The sequence below is a fragment of the Camelina sativa genome, chromosome 6 (genome assembly GCF_030686135.1).
Source record: "Camelina sativa cultivar CO46 ecotype springtype chromosome 6, ASM3068613v1".
In the NCBI taxonomy this organism is placed as follows: Eukaryota; Viridiplantae; Streptophyta; class Magnoliopsida; order Brassicales; family Brassicaceae; genus Camelina; species Camelina sativa.
This window is the reverse complement of record NC_141885.1, coordinates 27,460,875-27,475,581: the sequence shown is the minus strand read 5'-3', so window position 1 is coordinate 27,475,581 and position 14,707 is coordinate 27,460,875. Positions and strand designations below refer to the sequence as shown.

The 14,707-nt window shown below is 35.6% G+C and overlaps 3 protein-coding genes and 1 long non-coding RNA gene across 5 annotated transcripts; 3 read left to right on the top strand and 1 right to left on the bottom strand.

Annotated features, from left to right (window-relative positions):
* The first annotated feature begins 221 nt into the window (after positions 1-221).
* On the top strand, positions 222-5,274 carry LOC104793504 (uncharacterized). Of its 2 annotated transcripts, none has more exons than XM_087455134.1 (13): positions 222-740; positions 839-1,017; positions 1,112-1,215; positions 1,382-1,462; positions 1,574-1,674; positions 1,780-1,866; positions 2,011-2,213; positions 2,619-2,820; positions 2,914-2,964; positions 3,074-3,172; positions 3,277-3,336; positions 3,534-3,655; positions 3,913-5,274. In XM_087455134.1, exons 1-13 carry the CDS (start codon positions 486-488, stop codon positions 5,078-5,080), a joined length of 2,712 nt encoding a protein of 903 aa, XP_087311260.1. In that variant the 5' UTR covers positions 222-485; the 3' UTR covers positions 5,081-5,274. The 2 variants fall into 2 exon arrangements, with proteins under 2 accessions (XP_087311260.1, XP_087311259.1); XM_087455133.1 differs by having other exon boundaries at positions 234-740; positions 3,531-3,655.
* A 1,222-nt stretch (positions 5,275-6,496) lies between these two features.
* LOC147943043 (uncharacterized) lies at positions 6,497-6,974 on the top strand. The gene is made up of 2 exons (XR_015560363.1): positions 6,497-6,644; positions 6,745-6,974. It is a non-coding gene; the product is annotated as an uncharacterized LOC147943043 (long non-coding RNA).
* A 2,896-nt stretch (positions 6,975-9,870) lies between these two features.
* On the top strand, positions 9,871-10,609 carry LOC104793503 (protein LITTLE ZIPPER 1-like). The gene is made up of 2 exons (XM_087455132.1): positions 9,871-10,000; positions 10,139-10,609. Exons 1-2 carry the CDS (start codon positions 9,903-9,905, stop codon positions 10,317-10,319), a joined length of 279 nt encoding a protein of 92 aa, XP_087311258.1. The 5' UTR covers positions 9,871-9,902; the 3' UTR covers positions 10,320-10,609.
* Positions 10,610-11,000: 391 nt separating this feature from the next.
* On the bottom strand, positions 11,001-13,026 carry LOC104793502 (4-hydroxy-tetrahydrodipicolinate synthase 2, chloroplastic). The gene is made up of 3 exons (XM_010519859.3): positions 12,542-13,026; positions 12,163-12,246; positions 11,001-12,053 (listed from the first exon to the last, which is right to left on the bottom strand). The coding sequence occupies exons 1-3, from the start codon at positions 12,625-12,627 to the stop codon at positions 11,126-11,128; spliced, it is 1,098 nt and encodes a 365-aa protein (XP_010518161.2). The 5' UTR covers positions 12,628-13,026; the 3' UTR covers positions 11,001-11,125.
* Positions 13,027-14,707: the final 1,681 nt, after the last annotated feature.

Here is a 14,707-nt window from a genome sequence, read left to right as displayed (position 1 = left end):
TTAGACTTTTTACTTGATTTAATTAATAAAACAATGAGAATATTCCAAATTAGTGGGTTACAGTAAACGAGACCGTTTTAATCATGTACAAATCAATTTAAACCAATGAATGGGTCTACATTACACGGACTGTCGAGGGTTGGAAAAAGCTGGCCCAGTTATATTTATTAATGAGAGCGAAAAGGCCCGATTTCTTTTTTCATCATTCTCTTGACACCGACACTTCTTTCAACAATGAAACAAACGTTTATATAATCTGAGAACACAAACCCTATCGTTCTCAACTTTATAAAAACGACGACCATTGTTTCTTTACTTTTTCCGAACGACATAGCGTTTAAGCATCAGTCGTCCTCGAGAAGCTTCGCTGAGTAGAAAATTGCAGAGAGACTCATTCTTCCTCAACTCACTGAACTATTATTATTATACAGTTTAGGGTTTCAAAATCCCCGCCAATTTTCTCACCTTCCACGATCGGAGCTCTAATGGCGTCTACAGCGGCTGAACAAGTCGAGAGAAAAATTGCGTCGGTAACATCAAACCCGAACCCGGATATCAAAGCGGCTGTTGCATCTCGGATCAATAGCCAAAGCGACGCTTCTCCATCTCCCTCGCTCAATTCCAAGGATTTCATCGTCTCCGTTGCTGCTAAAGTCGCCTCTCAGCCGTTGCAGAACTACGATTTAAACGTCTGGGGTGTCCTCACCGCAATTTCAAGCCATGCTCGCAAACGCCGGCAGGTTCGTTTCCTACTCTGCGTTTTTTGTTTTCTGGAACCTGCCCCTAATGTGATTCTCGTTTAAATTTTTTGATTTGATTCCTGATCAATGGCTTATAGGGCATAAATATACTATTGAGTTCTGATGAGCATTGCTTAGGACGGCTACCATGTCACGCCAGTTATCAGGTGGAATCAACTGCAATTAGTGGGAACCATTGTAAGATATACCGTAAGCCGGTAACAGTTGGTGATGGGGATAATACTTCTAGCTCTGATGTCTTTGTGGAAGACACAAGGTTAGTTAACCTCTCTTCTGTTTCAATTGCGTGATTTCATTTTCTATGCAGTTTATAAAACTTAAGCTTATGCCTACTACTCTCTTTTATTCAGCACAAATGGTACCTTTCTCAACTGGGAGAGGTTAGAAAAGAACGGCCCTGCAGTTAGGGTTCAGCACGGTGACATTGTATCACTTGCTGTTCCTCCAGATCATGGTAATAAGTTTTCTGTCCCATAACATTGTGAATTCACATTTTAACTTTTATAGGGGCTGGTTAAATAGATTTGATTTAATTGGTGTTGCTAATGTTTCCAATGTTATGCAACTTTTCTAGATCGATTAACATGTTCACACTAGACCCTTTGCATTTTTTTTTTCAGAAAAGGCCTTTGCATTTGTTTACCGCGAAATACTTGGTAATAATGCTGCTGTTTCCTGCATAAACAGAAAAAGAAAAGCAGGTATAAGTCACTTTACGTGTATATAGAACTAAGGAATGGCATGTCTTGAGGCATTATATAGCATGTGTTTAACTTTATTTACTTCTGATCTGTGTTTTTGCTATTGTGAAGAGGATGTTACTTGTGAAATTAAGAGGCAGAAGGGCATAGGCATTGGTGGTCCCAATCCAATATCTCTGGATGATTTTAAGAGCCTCCAGCGTTCGAACACAGTATGTTCATCATCTGTTTTGGTTTCTATTATAAGATGTAAGTGATCGTATCAATCTTGATGTCATTCTAACTCAACTTTTGTGTAAAATCAATGTTCTATGCAGGAACTGAGGAAGCAATTAGAAGCACAGGTGCTTACCATTGACACTCTGCGTAATGAGTCCCGCTCAATTGTGGAGCACCATGAAAGTGTATGTTGAGTTTTTGTCTTTGAATCTTTGTTGTGGCGCTTGTTGGTTTTGTTATAAAAAGTTCTGTTAAATTATAACAACAATCATGTTTGAGTAATTGGTGAATATATGAGTATCCTTACTGATATATCGTTACATTTGCAGGAAATAAAACAGATTAAAGAATCCACTGCAAAATCATTTCATAATGAACTGGTTGAGCTGCGTGATCTATTAGATGCTAAGCAGAAAGAACTGGCGCAGGTCAACAAATTATCAGCTGAACAAAAGAATTCCATAGATGAACTTGGTGAGAGGGTAAACGCTTCTTTGCAATCTCTCAGTGAAGCAAATGAAATAGTTAAAAGGTAAAGAAATGCTTTTCCCTTGTTGGTTGTTATTCTTATTTTCTTAAGATCATATTTTATGCTAGTACTGTGAAAACTTTAAGTTACCTGTCCCGAGAAATGATCTGCTTCAAACATCTCTACGTTGAGTCCGCCCTCAAAGTATAAACGTTAGAGGTAGGCATCTCTGAGGGTGAAAAAGTGAGGCAGCAGACACTTCGAATGGTTACTTTGGTCTTGTTTATAGCTTCAACATGTATATACACTGATTCTTTTGTTGTCAGTTGGTCTGTGATTGTTTCATGTTCAGAGAATTTTCTTCATATTGAGTTTTTGACCTTTCTGGAATATCTTATGTGGCTTTGCTTTTATAGCCTAAATGTTGCAAATATGTAACCCTAAGTAAAAACGACATATTTCTTTCAGTCAAAAGGCTTCTATAGCTGAACTGAAGACAGGGTTGGATGAAGAAAGAGATCAAAGAAGAGAGGAAAGAGAAACTGCCACTGCTGAACTTAAAGCTGCGATACATAGATGCCAAATTGAAGCTCAGGAAGAATTGAAAAGATTTTCTAATGCTGCTATGAGACACGAGAGGGAACAACAAGAAGTAATCAACAGAATGAAGGTATGAAAAGAATTAGCTGTGTTTAAATTAACTCTTCAGTCTTTTCATCATTATGTCCCTAAAATCAGACAGTTTACTTGACAAATATTTTAGGATTCAGAGAAGGAAAGATCAGTGCAAGTGGAAACTTTGATGTCAAAATTGGTATGTTCTTGTAACGTTTTTCATAATTAGCCTCTTGATCACACAAACCTTGTACTCCTATGTTTTTTTCATTTTGTTGTCATTTAAGAAGTTTTCTGGTGTTTTATAGGAAGATACGAGGCAGAAGTTGGTCTACTCTGACAATAGAAACCGTCAGCTAGAAGCTCAAGTTTCGGAGGAGCAGCTTGCTTCTGCTAATGCACAAAAAGTACCTGACCTGAATGCAATTTCTGTCTTATTTTGCATGGTTCATTTCTCTCTTTTATTCTGAACTAACGGCTTCATGTTTTGCAAAAAAAATTTTTTTTACAGAAAATAGAAGAACTTGACCTTGAAATAAAAAGACTCCAAAAGGATCTGGACAGTGAAAAGGTAAGAATGGAAACAATTTGTGTGCCTTATACTGTTTTCACAGTTTTTCATTAATGACATGCTTCTGTTTCCTACCTCTGATTTCTGCTATAGAATTATGATAACATGTTTTAAAGATTGTGGACTATAGCTAAGACTTCTTTTTGCGGGGTCTCCAGTATATGTTTAAGCTGAGACTGTCTTTGTTACGTTAGCAGGCAGCCCGAGAAGAAGCATGGGCTAAAGTGTCTGCTTTAGAACTAGAGATAAGTGCTGCTGTTCGAGACCTTGACGTTGAAAGACAGAGACACCGTGGTGCAAGGGAAAGAATCATGCTCCGGTAAGAACAGTTACATGTATGGTACAAGAACGTTAGGCTGCTATTTCTAGAGTGCATGGTTGGTTTGCTAACCTACTTTCTGTTTGATGGTGAAAAATTTAACGCATGCATTTTTTTTTTCGCGTTTAAGTTTGTGATTAGTGCCTCTGTAGTTTCCCTGGTTGGAAGGTAGTTTCTTGTTGACAGTGTTGCGTTAAGATGCACTTCACGCAAGTTCGATTGGTTTAACTAATTGAGGACAATGAATCTTCATGCAGTGAAACTCAGATGCGGGCATTTTATTCTACGACTGAGGAGATCTCGGCTCTCTTTGCAAAGCAGCAGGAACAGCTCAAGACTATGCAGAGAACTCTGGAAGATGAGGATACTTGTGACAATACTTCACTAGATATTGATCTTAATCCAATAACCAGAAGTCCCAACAGAGCTAATACTCAGGAAGATAGAAGAGCAACTTACCATTCAAATTGTGCTGCTAGGACGAGCTCGTCCACTTCAGGGAAAAGGTCTACCAGAAATGAAGTTTTGGACACGTCTTGTGAAGATGCAGATGCTACTCAGAAGCATGATTGTGAAATTATGAGTCAGGAAGGCCAAAACACTCAAGAAGCGGAGTATCCAAGCTCTGAAAAAGTCGTAAAGGATGTCTTTGGTTTAGATATAGAAGGTGTTGGTACAGCACCCACTTTGGGAACAGACCCTGTAGGAACAGAGCAAGTTAATGAAACTCAAAGTCCAGGAAATGATTATGAGAGAAGTGATCATCTGAGGAAGTCAATCATTTTAGCTAGTGATACAATGCAAATCGATTGTGAAACTCAAGCACATGACAGTGTTCAGAATCAGGATGATGGAGCTGTTATCTTGTTAAGGAACCCAAACGATCGAAGGGATACCCAAGACACAGAGGGCGTAGGCACTATAAGGACGTCAGATCTTCTAGCTTCGGAAGTTGCTGGGAGTTGGGCTCATAGCACAGCTCCTTCTGTACATGGAGAAAACGAAACCGAAAGAGGTAGAGAGGATGAAGAGAGTCAGACTCAAAGAATCAAGGAAGTGACTGTAGTACACGATTCTGCTGGTCAGGTAGGCGAAAGCCAAACTAAACCGACAAGTTCAGGAATCATGGTCACTAGGGAGGATGATGGTGAGCGTGGAGTTGTTAACGAGCCAATTGGGATCATTGAGCAATTGAAAACAAAACATGCTACTGGTTCGGACTCTGAGACAGAGAGTTGTTCTGAATCTGATGATGATCATGAGAAGGAAAAACACAGTCCTGTCTTTGATTCTGATACAGAGGGTTCCGATGTGAATGATGATAAGGGATCACACTCTTCAAAGCCTGATTCAGAAGGAAGCCATGAAGCTGACGGAGATCTGAAACAAGTAGACACAATGGACGAAGACGATAAAGCTACTTAGCAAGATTCCCTATTCAAGATCTCATTCTAAGTGCATTCATGAACTTACACTCTTTCCAAATCCATCTTGTTTTGTTTTCGTACACACTGGGCTTATTTTTCGTTTGATTTAGAAGTAAGGTGTAGATAACGCAGGGAAAATGGTGATGTTGTAATTTACGTGGAATGCAAAGCTAAAGTAGGCGATTAAAAGAATTGAAAGTTTAGGATGTGTCTACTTCACAACAAAGTCACTCCATAGTGTGATGCAATGATAGCAAAGGTAGAAATGAAGGGGGGCACGAAGGGGCTTAAGCTAAAGAGATGGGGCTAAAAATAGACAGCGGAAAGAGTTAGTCAGAGGAATCATCAATGGTTAATCTGAAATTAAAAGAGAGACTTTGATAGTGAGAGGACGAAGAGAAGCTCCTTTTTACAACCATTTCATCATTATAGAAACAGTAACAACTCGAGAGGACGAAGAGAAGCTACTTTTACAACCGTTTCATCATTATAGAAACAGTAACAACTCCAAAACTTATCAAAATCTTGGCATATCTCTTTAGTGGTAAAAACTCTTAGGATTTTGATTGAGAAGATCCATTGTTGTCTATGGAGATACTGAAAAGGATGGCTATAAATAAATTAGTAGTAGATATAATAATAGAGTTGTAAAGAAATAATAACAAGTATTGAACACTTTTTAGAGAAGCGTGGATGGGGGGGTTTCATTTTAGTGTTGACTATATCTCCTCCAATTCCATTGATGCCTCTTATTACTTGTTTGTCTTTGCATTTTAGTTTCCATGAAAATATCAATACTTGAACTGAGTAGTGTTTATAGTGGTCCTAGTCCTTGCCCTCATCAATTTATTCTTTTTTTCTCCAAATATATCATCAATACATGTAATGAGTAGAATTTGTTTTTGTCAATGAGTCGCTTGATATTTTTATTGAATGATTGTGAAATTTAGATTTATATAAATGTTCCACAGAAACTACTTTGAAGTGTTTTTTTTTTTCTTTCATAAATCTAATGTAGTAAATTTTTGTTACGAGGATGGTAAAAACAAAAATCTTCAGTTTGGAAAATATTGAGTATTTACTGATTGGGCTATAAGAAGAAGAAGAAGAAGAAACGGGATTGGGCATGTGCATGTGGGTTTGAGCATTGAGGAGAAGAAGAAAGGAAAAATAGCCCACAAAAATTCATAATCCATGATGATTGTTGATGATAATGATGAAGAATCCATCGTCGTCGAGTGGGGGAATGGGGTTATTATGGCAAATGGGTATGATGATTGTGGGAAGAAGAAGCCAAATCGGTGGTTTCGTTTTCCAAATTAAATGTGCTTTGGCTTTTGCTTCTACTCCTACTCGAGTACTCCATGACTTTTTACACTACTACATAAATACTCACTCATACATGTATAATATTGCTAAAAAAGTCACTGCACCCGATTCGGTTGTATCCATTTCACACTTTTTTTTTCCTCTTCCTTCCAAGTTTCAGAACCATTCCCTAAACCCCAACGCCCAACCTCCGCTGCCTCACGTGATCCATCACGAGCCATGATTTCCTTTTGGTACTTTTTTCACCTGATTCTCTTATTACTTCCCCCGAAATATTTTCATTTTATATACTAAAATCATCATTCATATGGATTGATGTTTACTGTTTAACAGTCTTCAAGAAAGCAGTCTAGGCGGCCGCCTAGGCGCTAGGCGCTCAGCAGACGTCTAGACGACCGTTTAGACCGCCTAAAATCACAAAATTTTTATTTTAATGTATGGTTTTATTTTTAACTACATATATTTAAAATTTTAAGTTTTATATTCATATAAATGTTTATATGTTATTAATCTAAATTAAAGAAATGTATTTTTACTAATTTTAGTTTATGATTTATTATTATTTATTTCTTCTAACATATATTTTTATATAATTTTACATATAATATCATATACATAATGTTCATATTGTAAACGCCTAAAACGTTTAAAATTCCGACTAGGTGTTCTAGGCGCTAGGCGCTAGGTCACCGTCCACATATCGCCTAGCGCTTTCTTGAACACTGCTGTTTAATATCAAAATTACCCATTTTTAAACGGGTTAAAAGATGAAATATACTATAGAATTGACTTAAGTGTATATTGGCTTTATATCAATATGTAGGTTATAAGAGATCATAAATTATAAATGTATATACGAACTACAGTTACATAATTACTACATGTGTGTTGCGTTTCATATATGTTTAGTTTATAAAATTTACCGAAAATTAATTTTTTTTTTTTTTGCGTATATGATTTCATAATAATGTGTATTTCAATCAAACGAAATGTGTTTTATCGTAGATTTTTAGACTGCTGTCCATAAAAGGAAAAGAAAAAGAGAGTGGTATTAGTTAAAAAATCTTAAGATTGATTACTGGACGGGGAACGACGACAACACATTGGTGTAAGTTAATGAAATCAACTTTAGAATTTAAGAGTGTATATTCAAAACATCATTTTGGAGGATTTGTGATTTTTTAAAAAATTCCCTGTTATTCAATTAGTGATTTTAAAATCACATCTCAAATCCATTGTTATTGAATATGGAATTTGTTAAAAATCATTCAAAATCACTCACAATTTACTGTTATTCAATCAACAATTTGCAAAAATCATAACAAATCCACTGTTATTCAAAACCAAATTCTACTTTTTTATAGAAAACATAATAGGGATTGTGAGAGACTTTGGGTACATTTTTGTAAGGGAAATCCTATTTAAAAAATCCCACCTTCCAAAGTGTGTTTTTGAAGGATTGGTTTAAAAAAAAACAAATTATAATTTTGCAATAAAAACAAATTTTGGGCTCTATCTCTATTATCTCAACCTCTGTTCTATTATCCTCTCTCGTTTACGGAAGTCTTTGTGAACCTAAAAGCAAAGATAATATTATTCAACACAATAATATTAGGAGATGATGTGTATATTGCCCAGACAAGTATTATTGTGTTGGAGACGATGTGTATATTACCGTGAATGAATCATAAAAGCAAAGATAATATTAAAAGCTAAGTTCTCTTTTATGATTCATTCACAATGTGTAATGCGGTTTTTGTAATGCTCATTTGGAGATGTGTGATCATTTGTTATTTTCATGTGAATATGTTTCGTTTGTCTGGGCTGCTCTTGCTACAGACCTTCTCAAGCGAAGCTACACAATGGATCGGACTGTTTACGGAAGTGTATTATGATTTATTCAGGGTAAATTTCTCTGTTTTTGAAATCTTTGAGTTATGTTATATTGTTTTATACGTATTTTATTGTTTTAATCTTTGTGTTATGTTATATGAACATATGTCGTTTCTGGACTTGAGAATCTCTTAAAACTCCAGTTATAAGTCTCACCAAATCTTATCAAATCACAAACTATTTTTTTTTTAAATATAAAATAATAATAAAACCACCCAACTACCTTAAAAACTCATTATAAATCTCCAAAAATCTTGAATATCATAAATCCTCCAAAATCATCCAAAATCCTATTTTGAATACACCCGGTCTTGTTGTTGTGATATGTATTTAACGGAATGATTAACCATCATTAGATATGACTTCAACGATTTGAAAATTCTGGATTTACACTCTCTACCTTGGATGCTTGGGTACGTAATCTTTTTCCCTTTTGAAAAAGAAGGGTAAAATTGGGATTAGGTTTTCAAAAAGCAATATATTAAACCGGAAAAAAAAAAACTTGTGATTATAAAAAGGTTAAGAGAAACACACTTGTACTTGTTAAGAAGATCGAGGTTTTGACGTACTCTTCTAACCTTTTTTTGACTGATTTGGCTCCTTAATAATCATGATTTGACCTTTTGGCAGTCAAAGAAATCTGCCAAATCGATTCATAAACTCAGATAATGAATCTTTATCCTTTTTGTTGTAGTAATTTTTGTAGGTTAATCTCGTCACATAGACGATATAAAATTACTTTCTTACTTTTTGGTGTAAAAAATAACCATTTATTGTTGTTGTAACGGTATTGAAGTAAAAGGAAAATATATACATGTATGCGTGTGTGTCAGTGTGTGTAACGGTAAAATATAATGTATGAACATATTTGGTTGAGCAAGGATAGAGACATAGCTAGAGTTAACAAGCCTGGTTTCCAAATTTGAGTTGAGTTAGGTCAAAGATCCATAAATTTCATTTTATATCTTAAAAAGCTTGTAATAGTAAATTTATTCGGTCAATATGTCTAGTGTATTATTATCATGTAGCCAAATGTTACGCAGATTTGACTAACTGTCACCTTGATTTAAGCTTTCGTACCACCGTCAACATGTAATTAAGTTGACAAACAAACAAAACTTATTATAAGTTATAAACCAAAATTGAATAGTTTTTTTATGTCGTGTGTTGTGTACCTTTTAACGGTGAGTTGTGCTTTTTAGGGAAACCTTTTAAATTATCTTCTAAATAGTTCGTTTAACTAAAAATCAATCAGTCAAAAAAACAATAAAAGATAGACTGATAGAGATATAGAGAGAGAGAAAAATAAAAGCACACTTTTTTTTTTTTTGATATACTTCTTCTTCTCTTCTTCGTTCATCCTCAAAAATTTCAACTTCATCTTCTCCCTCATCACATTTTTCCCTGTCCCTTTGTAATCATGATTCTTCTTTCGCCATCATTACCTTCTAAAGGAGTCTCTCTCTCCCTCTCTCTCTAAAAGAATAATGCAAACACAAACTTTCATCTATATAACGCGTCTATATCTCTCCCCCAACTCAACAAAAACGTCTCACTACTTCTTCTCTTTATCTCTTTCTCTTCTTCAAGCTCCAAAGATGTGTTTGAGTTCTTCAGAACCATTTCCAGACACACCCACGAGATTAGTTTTGTACCTGAAAACACAAAGTCACGTTCGTATCCCTCGTCTCTCCAGGTTTCAATCGCTCCCCATCATCACACATATATACACATCTAGGATATTATAATCGACTTTGTAATTTATTATATGTTCTTTGTCACTATGATGAGTTAATGTTCTGTTTTTTCTTTTCTTGTTTAATAAATATTTCAGGAGGAGAAGGATGTGGCGGGAAGAAAAGGAGATGGAGATGATCAATCAAAAGCTTTACATGGAGAATCAAAACATCATAAGAGAAAACGAGAAACTTAGGAAGAAAGCTCTTCTTCTTCACCAAGAAAACAAAGCTCTCTTCTCTTTGCTTCAGACCAAAAAACTCTGCTCTGTTCCATAAACAAAAACCTTAGACCATCACCATTCACCAGTCACTAAGATCATATTCTTCTTTCTTTACTGAATTAGTAATAATAAGATCTGAGGGCTCCAAGAAAAAGAAACCATAAAATTTTGGTTATTTAAAATAGTCTTCTATCTAAGTGGGGTTTATAATCAAGGGTTTAGTTATTTATTACTGGGTATACGTCTAATTTTTATGTTCTTTTTCTAGTTTAATCTCTCATGTAATCTCTCTGTGTCCCTGAGTTCTTTTGTTAATGGTTAAGTTCATCTATTTTTTTTTCCCTATATTTGCTACTACTCAACAGATCCATAATTGATGTATTCCTTTGTTTGGATAACATTTTACAAAAAAAAAAGATTGACTATTTCTTTTTTAAACCTCTCTCAATCGAAGGAGAAATTTTACACAGCTGGGTACGAACATCTCACGTGACGTGGGTACCCCAATCAACGTAGAGAATCACCTTAGTATTAAATTTTGGATTTTTGAGTATCCAACCAAAAATTTATGATTTTCACATGGCGCTGCCGTGACAGTTCCAAGATGGCGAAGCCATGCCGTTTCAACTCAATACATTGCAAAACATGCATGCCGTTTCGTCCTCATTCCAAAACACTTGAAACAGAGTATGTGCAGAGCATAACGAATCATCAGAGACCAAAACGAGATCAGAAATACGACGAAATCATTCCATGAGTTTCATTCATGAGCTATATAAAAACCAAATGATAGTATGTATAACCTTTGCTTCTTTCATTAAATACCAAACAAAAGGAACAAAGATCCGAAAAAAAAGTATGCTAATATCGACCGATAAGGATAAAATCATCATCATCAAGAGCCTGCACATCTTTCTCACCCACAAAATGCTCTCGTCCAATCTCCTTCACCAGTTTCACAAACTCAAGCCTCTTCGACAAAGGCAATGGGACGTACGGTAACCTGAAAACAGGCCTCGACACTCCAAGCTGAGCCAAAGCAGTGTTAACTCCAATCGGGTTTGGCTCATGGAATAGCCAAGCCATTAAAGGTAAAAGCTTTGAGTTCAAAGACGAGTTCCTACCTTCAAACATCAATTTCCTCATCAAACCCGGAACTAAGTTACTAGTAACAGATATAACCCCGGTTGCTCCATAGTCCCATCTAGAATCATGACACTCATCATCATTCCCACTCCACACAACAACTCCATTCTCAGTGTACTCTTCAACACGCTTGTTCCCAACACATTCCTTCACACCAGCCAAATTAGGATTCTGAGAAAGTTCGAAGATGGCACGAGGAGGTATATCCTGCCCTGTTCGACCAGGAACATTGTATATAATCGTCGGTCCCATATGAAGAACAGATTGGAAATGTGCTATTAGACCCTCAATCGAAGTCTTTCCATAGTAAGGGTTAATGTGAAGAGCGGCGTGCATTCCAACAGCGAACCCTTGTTCAGTGGCGCGGATAGCTTCTCTTGTTGAATTGCTTCCAGTGTTTCCAATGACTTTGATGCTTCCACCAAAACAGTTAACAGTATGGCCTATGAGCATAATGTGTTCGTCCCAGCTCATCAACTGTCCTTCACCAGTCGTACCACCAACAATAACACCTCCAGCGCCGTTTTGTATCTGAATGTTCACTAAGTCATCATAGGCTTCAAGGTCGAATCTTCCATCAGGTAGATACGGTGTTTTGATAGCTGTGATCACACGTAGAGCTTTAATGTCGTCTGTATTAGTCCTGACAAGCGAAAGAAACAAAACAAGTCCCAGGTATGAAATAAGCTTCCAGAACAGAGAGTATACTGTATATAATCATGGAGATATAACGTAGGGACCAGCACACAAACCTGTTTTTAACCTCCAAGCTGCGCATAGGGAGATGAAAATTGGGTACAACAGCTGCTTTTGGAGAGACCCATTTTGAGCTCCTTCTGTTGTTATATCAACACATTACAAACCACATTAGATTGACTCCATCAATATGCCGGACAATATTTCAATGATCATAAAGCGGTTTAATTGCAATTGATATCTGTTAATAGAGAAGTGAATCCCATGATGTAGAAAACTATCTAGATACAATAATCTAAAGCCAATTCCAGATATCAAGAAAAGCAAAAAAAAAATACAAAAGCTTTGCAGCAAACTCTGGAGAAGATTATATACTATGAGACAAACGTTTACATATCTGCAGGCAAAATATAACAAGGAAAATGAGAAAAGAACCTCTTGTCGCCATTGAATCGCTTTGGGCAGGGGAATTGTAGAGCAGAGTCCATAGAACACAAACCATAACCTTTTAAAGCAGCCATCTTTGAGAAAACAGAGAGGAACGAAGACAAAAATTTACCAACTCACAAGTCACAGCAACAAACCCCGCGACTCCTATGATCAAAACGTCAACAGAGAGAGGTGGTGTAAATCAAAAATCAGTTGGCGACGACGATGATGATGCTAAGGATGAAAATAGTTCCAATGATGGTTGAACAGAGAAGAGAAACAATCGAGCTCTGGTAACAATGGTGGATGAGCATAATGAGGAAAGACTCCGATAAGAAAAGAGCGAGCAGTGTGGATTTTTGTGTAACAAGGAAGAAGAGAGCGGCGAGGAGCTTCAGCTGGAGACGGAGGAAGCAAATATTACAAAGCTGCCCTTTAGGGTTTTTGTTTGTTTTGTCTCTCTCTATCTCTATCTCCTCAGATTTTGCCACGTGGATTAGTGATTCGATACACAAATTTAAGGTCCAATTTTGGTTTTTTAAGGTTTTTTTTTTAATATAGCATAATCCTCATGGTTATTGTTTTATGATTTTAATGGATTTGGAAATCCAAACAAAAATAATGTGTTATTTAATTATTGATTTTAAAATACTTATTAAAATTATGTGTTATTTGTTTTATTATTTATAAATACTTGTTAAAATTATATGTTATTCATTTAATGATTTGTTTTTGGATTTTAAAATCTATATTATGTTTTAAATAGCTTTGAATGGATTTGATAGTATAAAATAAAATGATTCAAATCCAAGATAAAACATGTTATTTCAAAATCCATATGGATTTAGAAATCATCTCTCCCGATAACAACTTCTTAGTTTAATATTATGATTTTTAATCTTTTTCATATTAGTACAGCATATTTATATCAATTAATTCAACGCACGTTCGTGTTCAAACACGGTCAAGGTTAATCGTGACTGCTCTATATGTTTTTTTTTAATAACCATATTTATAAACCTCAATTAATACTAAAACTCTCCCTCCTGAGCCCATTATAGGCCCAAAGTCCACAGGTTTAGACCAACCGACGAGCACTCTGATGAGTGATGACCATTACAGGCCCAACTTCCCCAATACTGAAGTCTGAAGCCCGACTCATACTTAATTACTGAGAATCTAATAATAATTTTAAATATCTACAAATATATATTTGCCTCCAAGATACCATAGAATAGATACATGTTTTTATTGTTAGGTTATGTATTTGTGGATGTGTATTTTGATTTGCTCAGTGTTGGTAGAATTCTAATGTATCAACTCATGTATAAGATTCTGAATCAATGAATGGATGAGGTGTTAAAAAAAAAATATACATGTTTTTTAATTATGACACTGATTACATGTCCAACAATAGACAAGATTTTGGCTAGTCCCGTTAGTATTCTAAACACAAATATTTTAACTTTGAAGTTAATAAACAAAGGATAATTTAGCAAAAAGTAACAAATTCAATTTCTAAACTTCAAACTGAAACATACAAATTCCCTAATAGCAATATATATGTTGATTCGGATATGAAATTTGCAGTTTCATGAAGAGATATCGACGACAACGGTGCACAAGGAACGTTATCTTTTGATTGGGAATCTCTAAGCAATATCCGGTTTGTTTTCAACATGAAGGGAGTTCAAATTGGAATGCCTAGGCAATATCTTTTTTTTTGTAGAATGTGAATTTTCATTAATGAAAATAAATTGTACTGGGTACAATGGCTTTAATACAGTAGATATTCCTCGCCGAAAAAATAAAAACGAGGATTAATCTGAAATACAAAAGCTTTTAGAGGAATCTAAGTCAACTCTGCATTGCGTTTTTGAAGTTCTTCCGATGCCTCTTAGTTATGATCGCGTCCCAGACCAGTCTGTCCATTTGCTTGAACAGGAGATGGGGAGGTGTGGTAGCACTGTTGTAAGGCATTTGCTTGAACAGGAGATGGGGAGGTGTGCCTAGGCAATATCTTTTGCAAGGCTAATGTTAGATTATCACTCTCTCTTTCTTTGTAATATGCATTTCGTTCTTTTTAACATATTTAATTAACAAAAGTTCTTATTTTGCCTTTGCAGCTTTAAAATTCGACATGCAGTTTCTCGATCAATAAGTTTGTTTTTC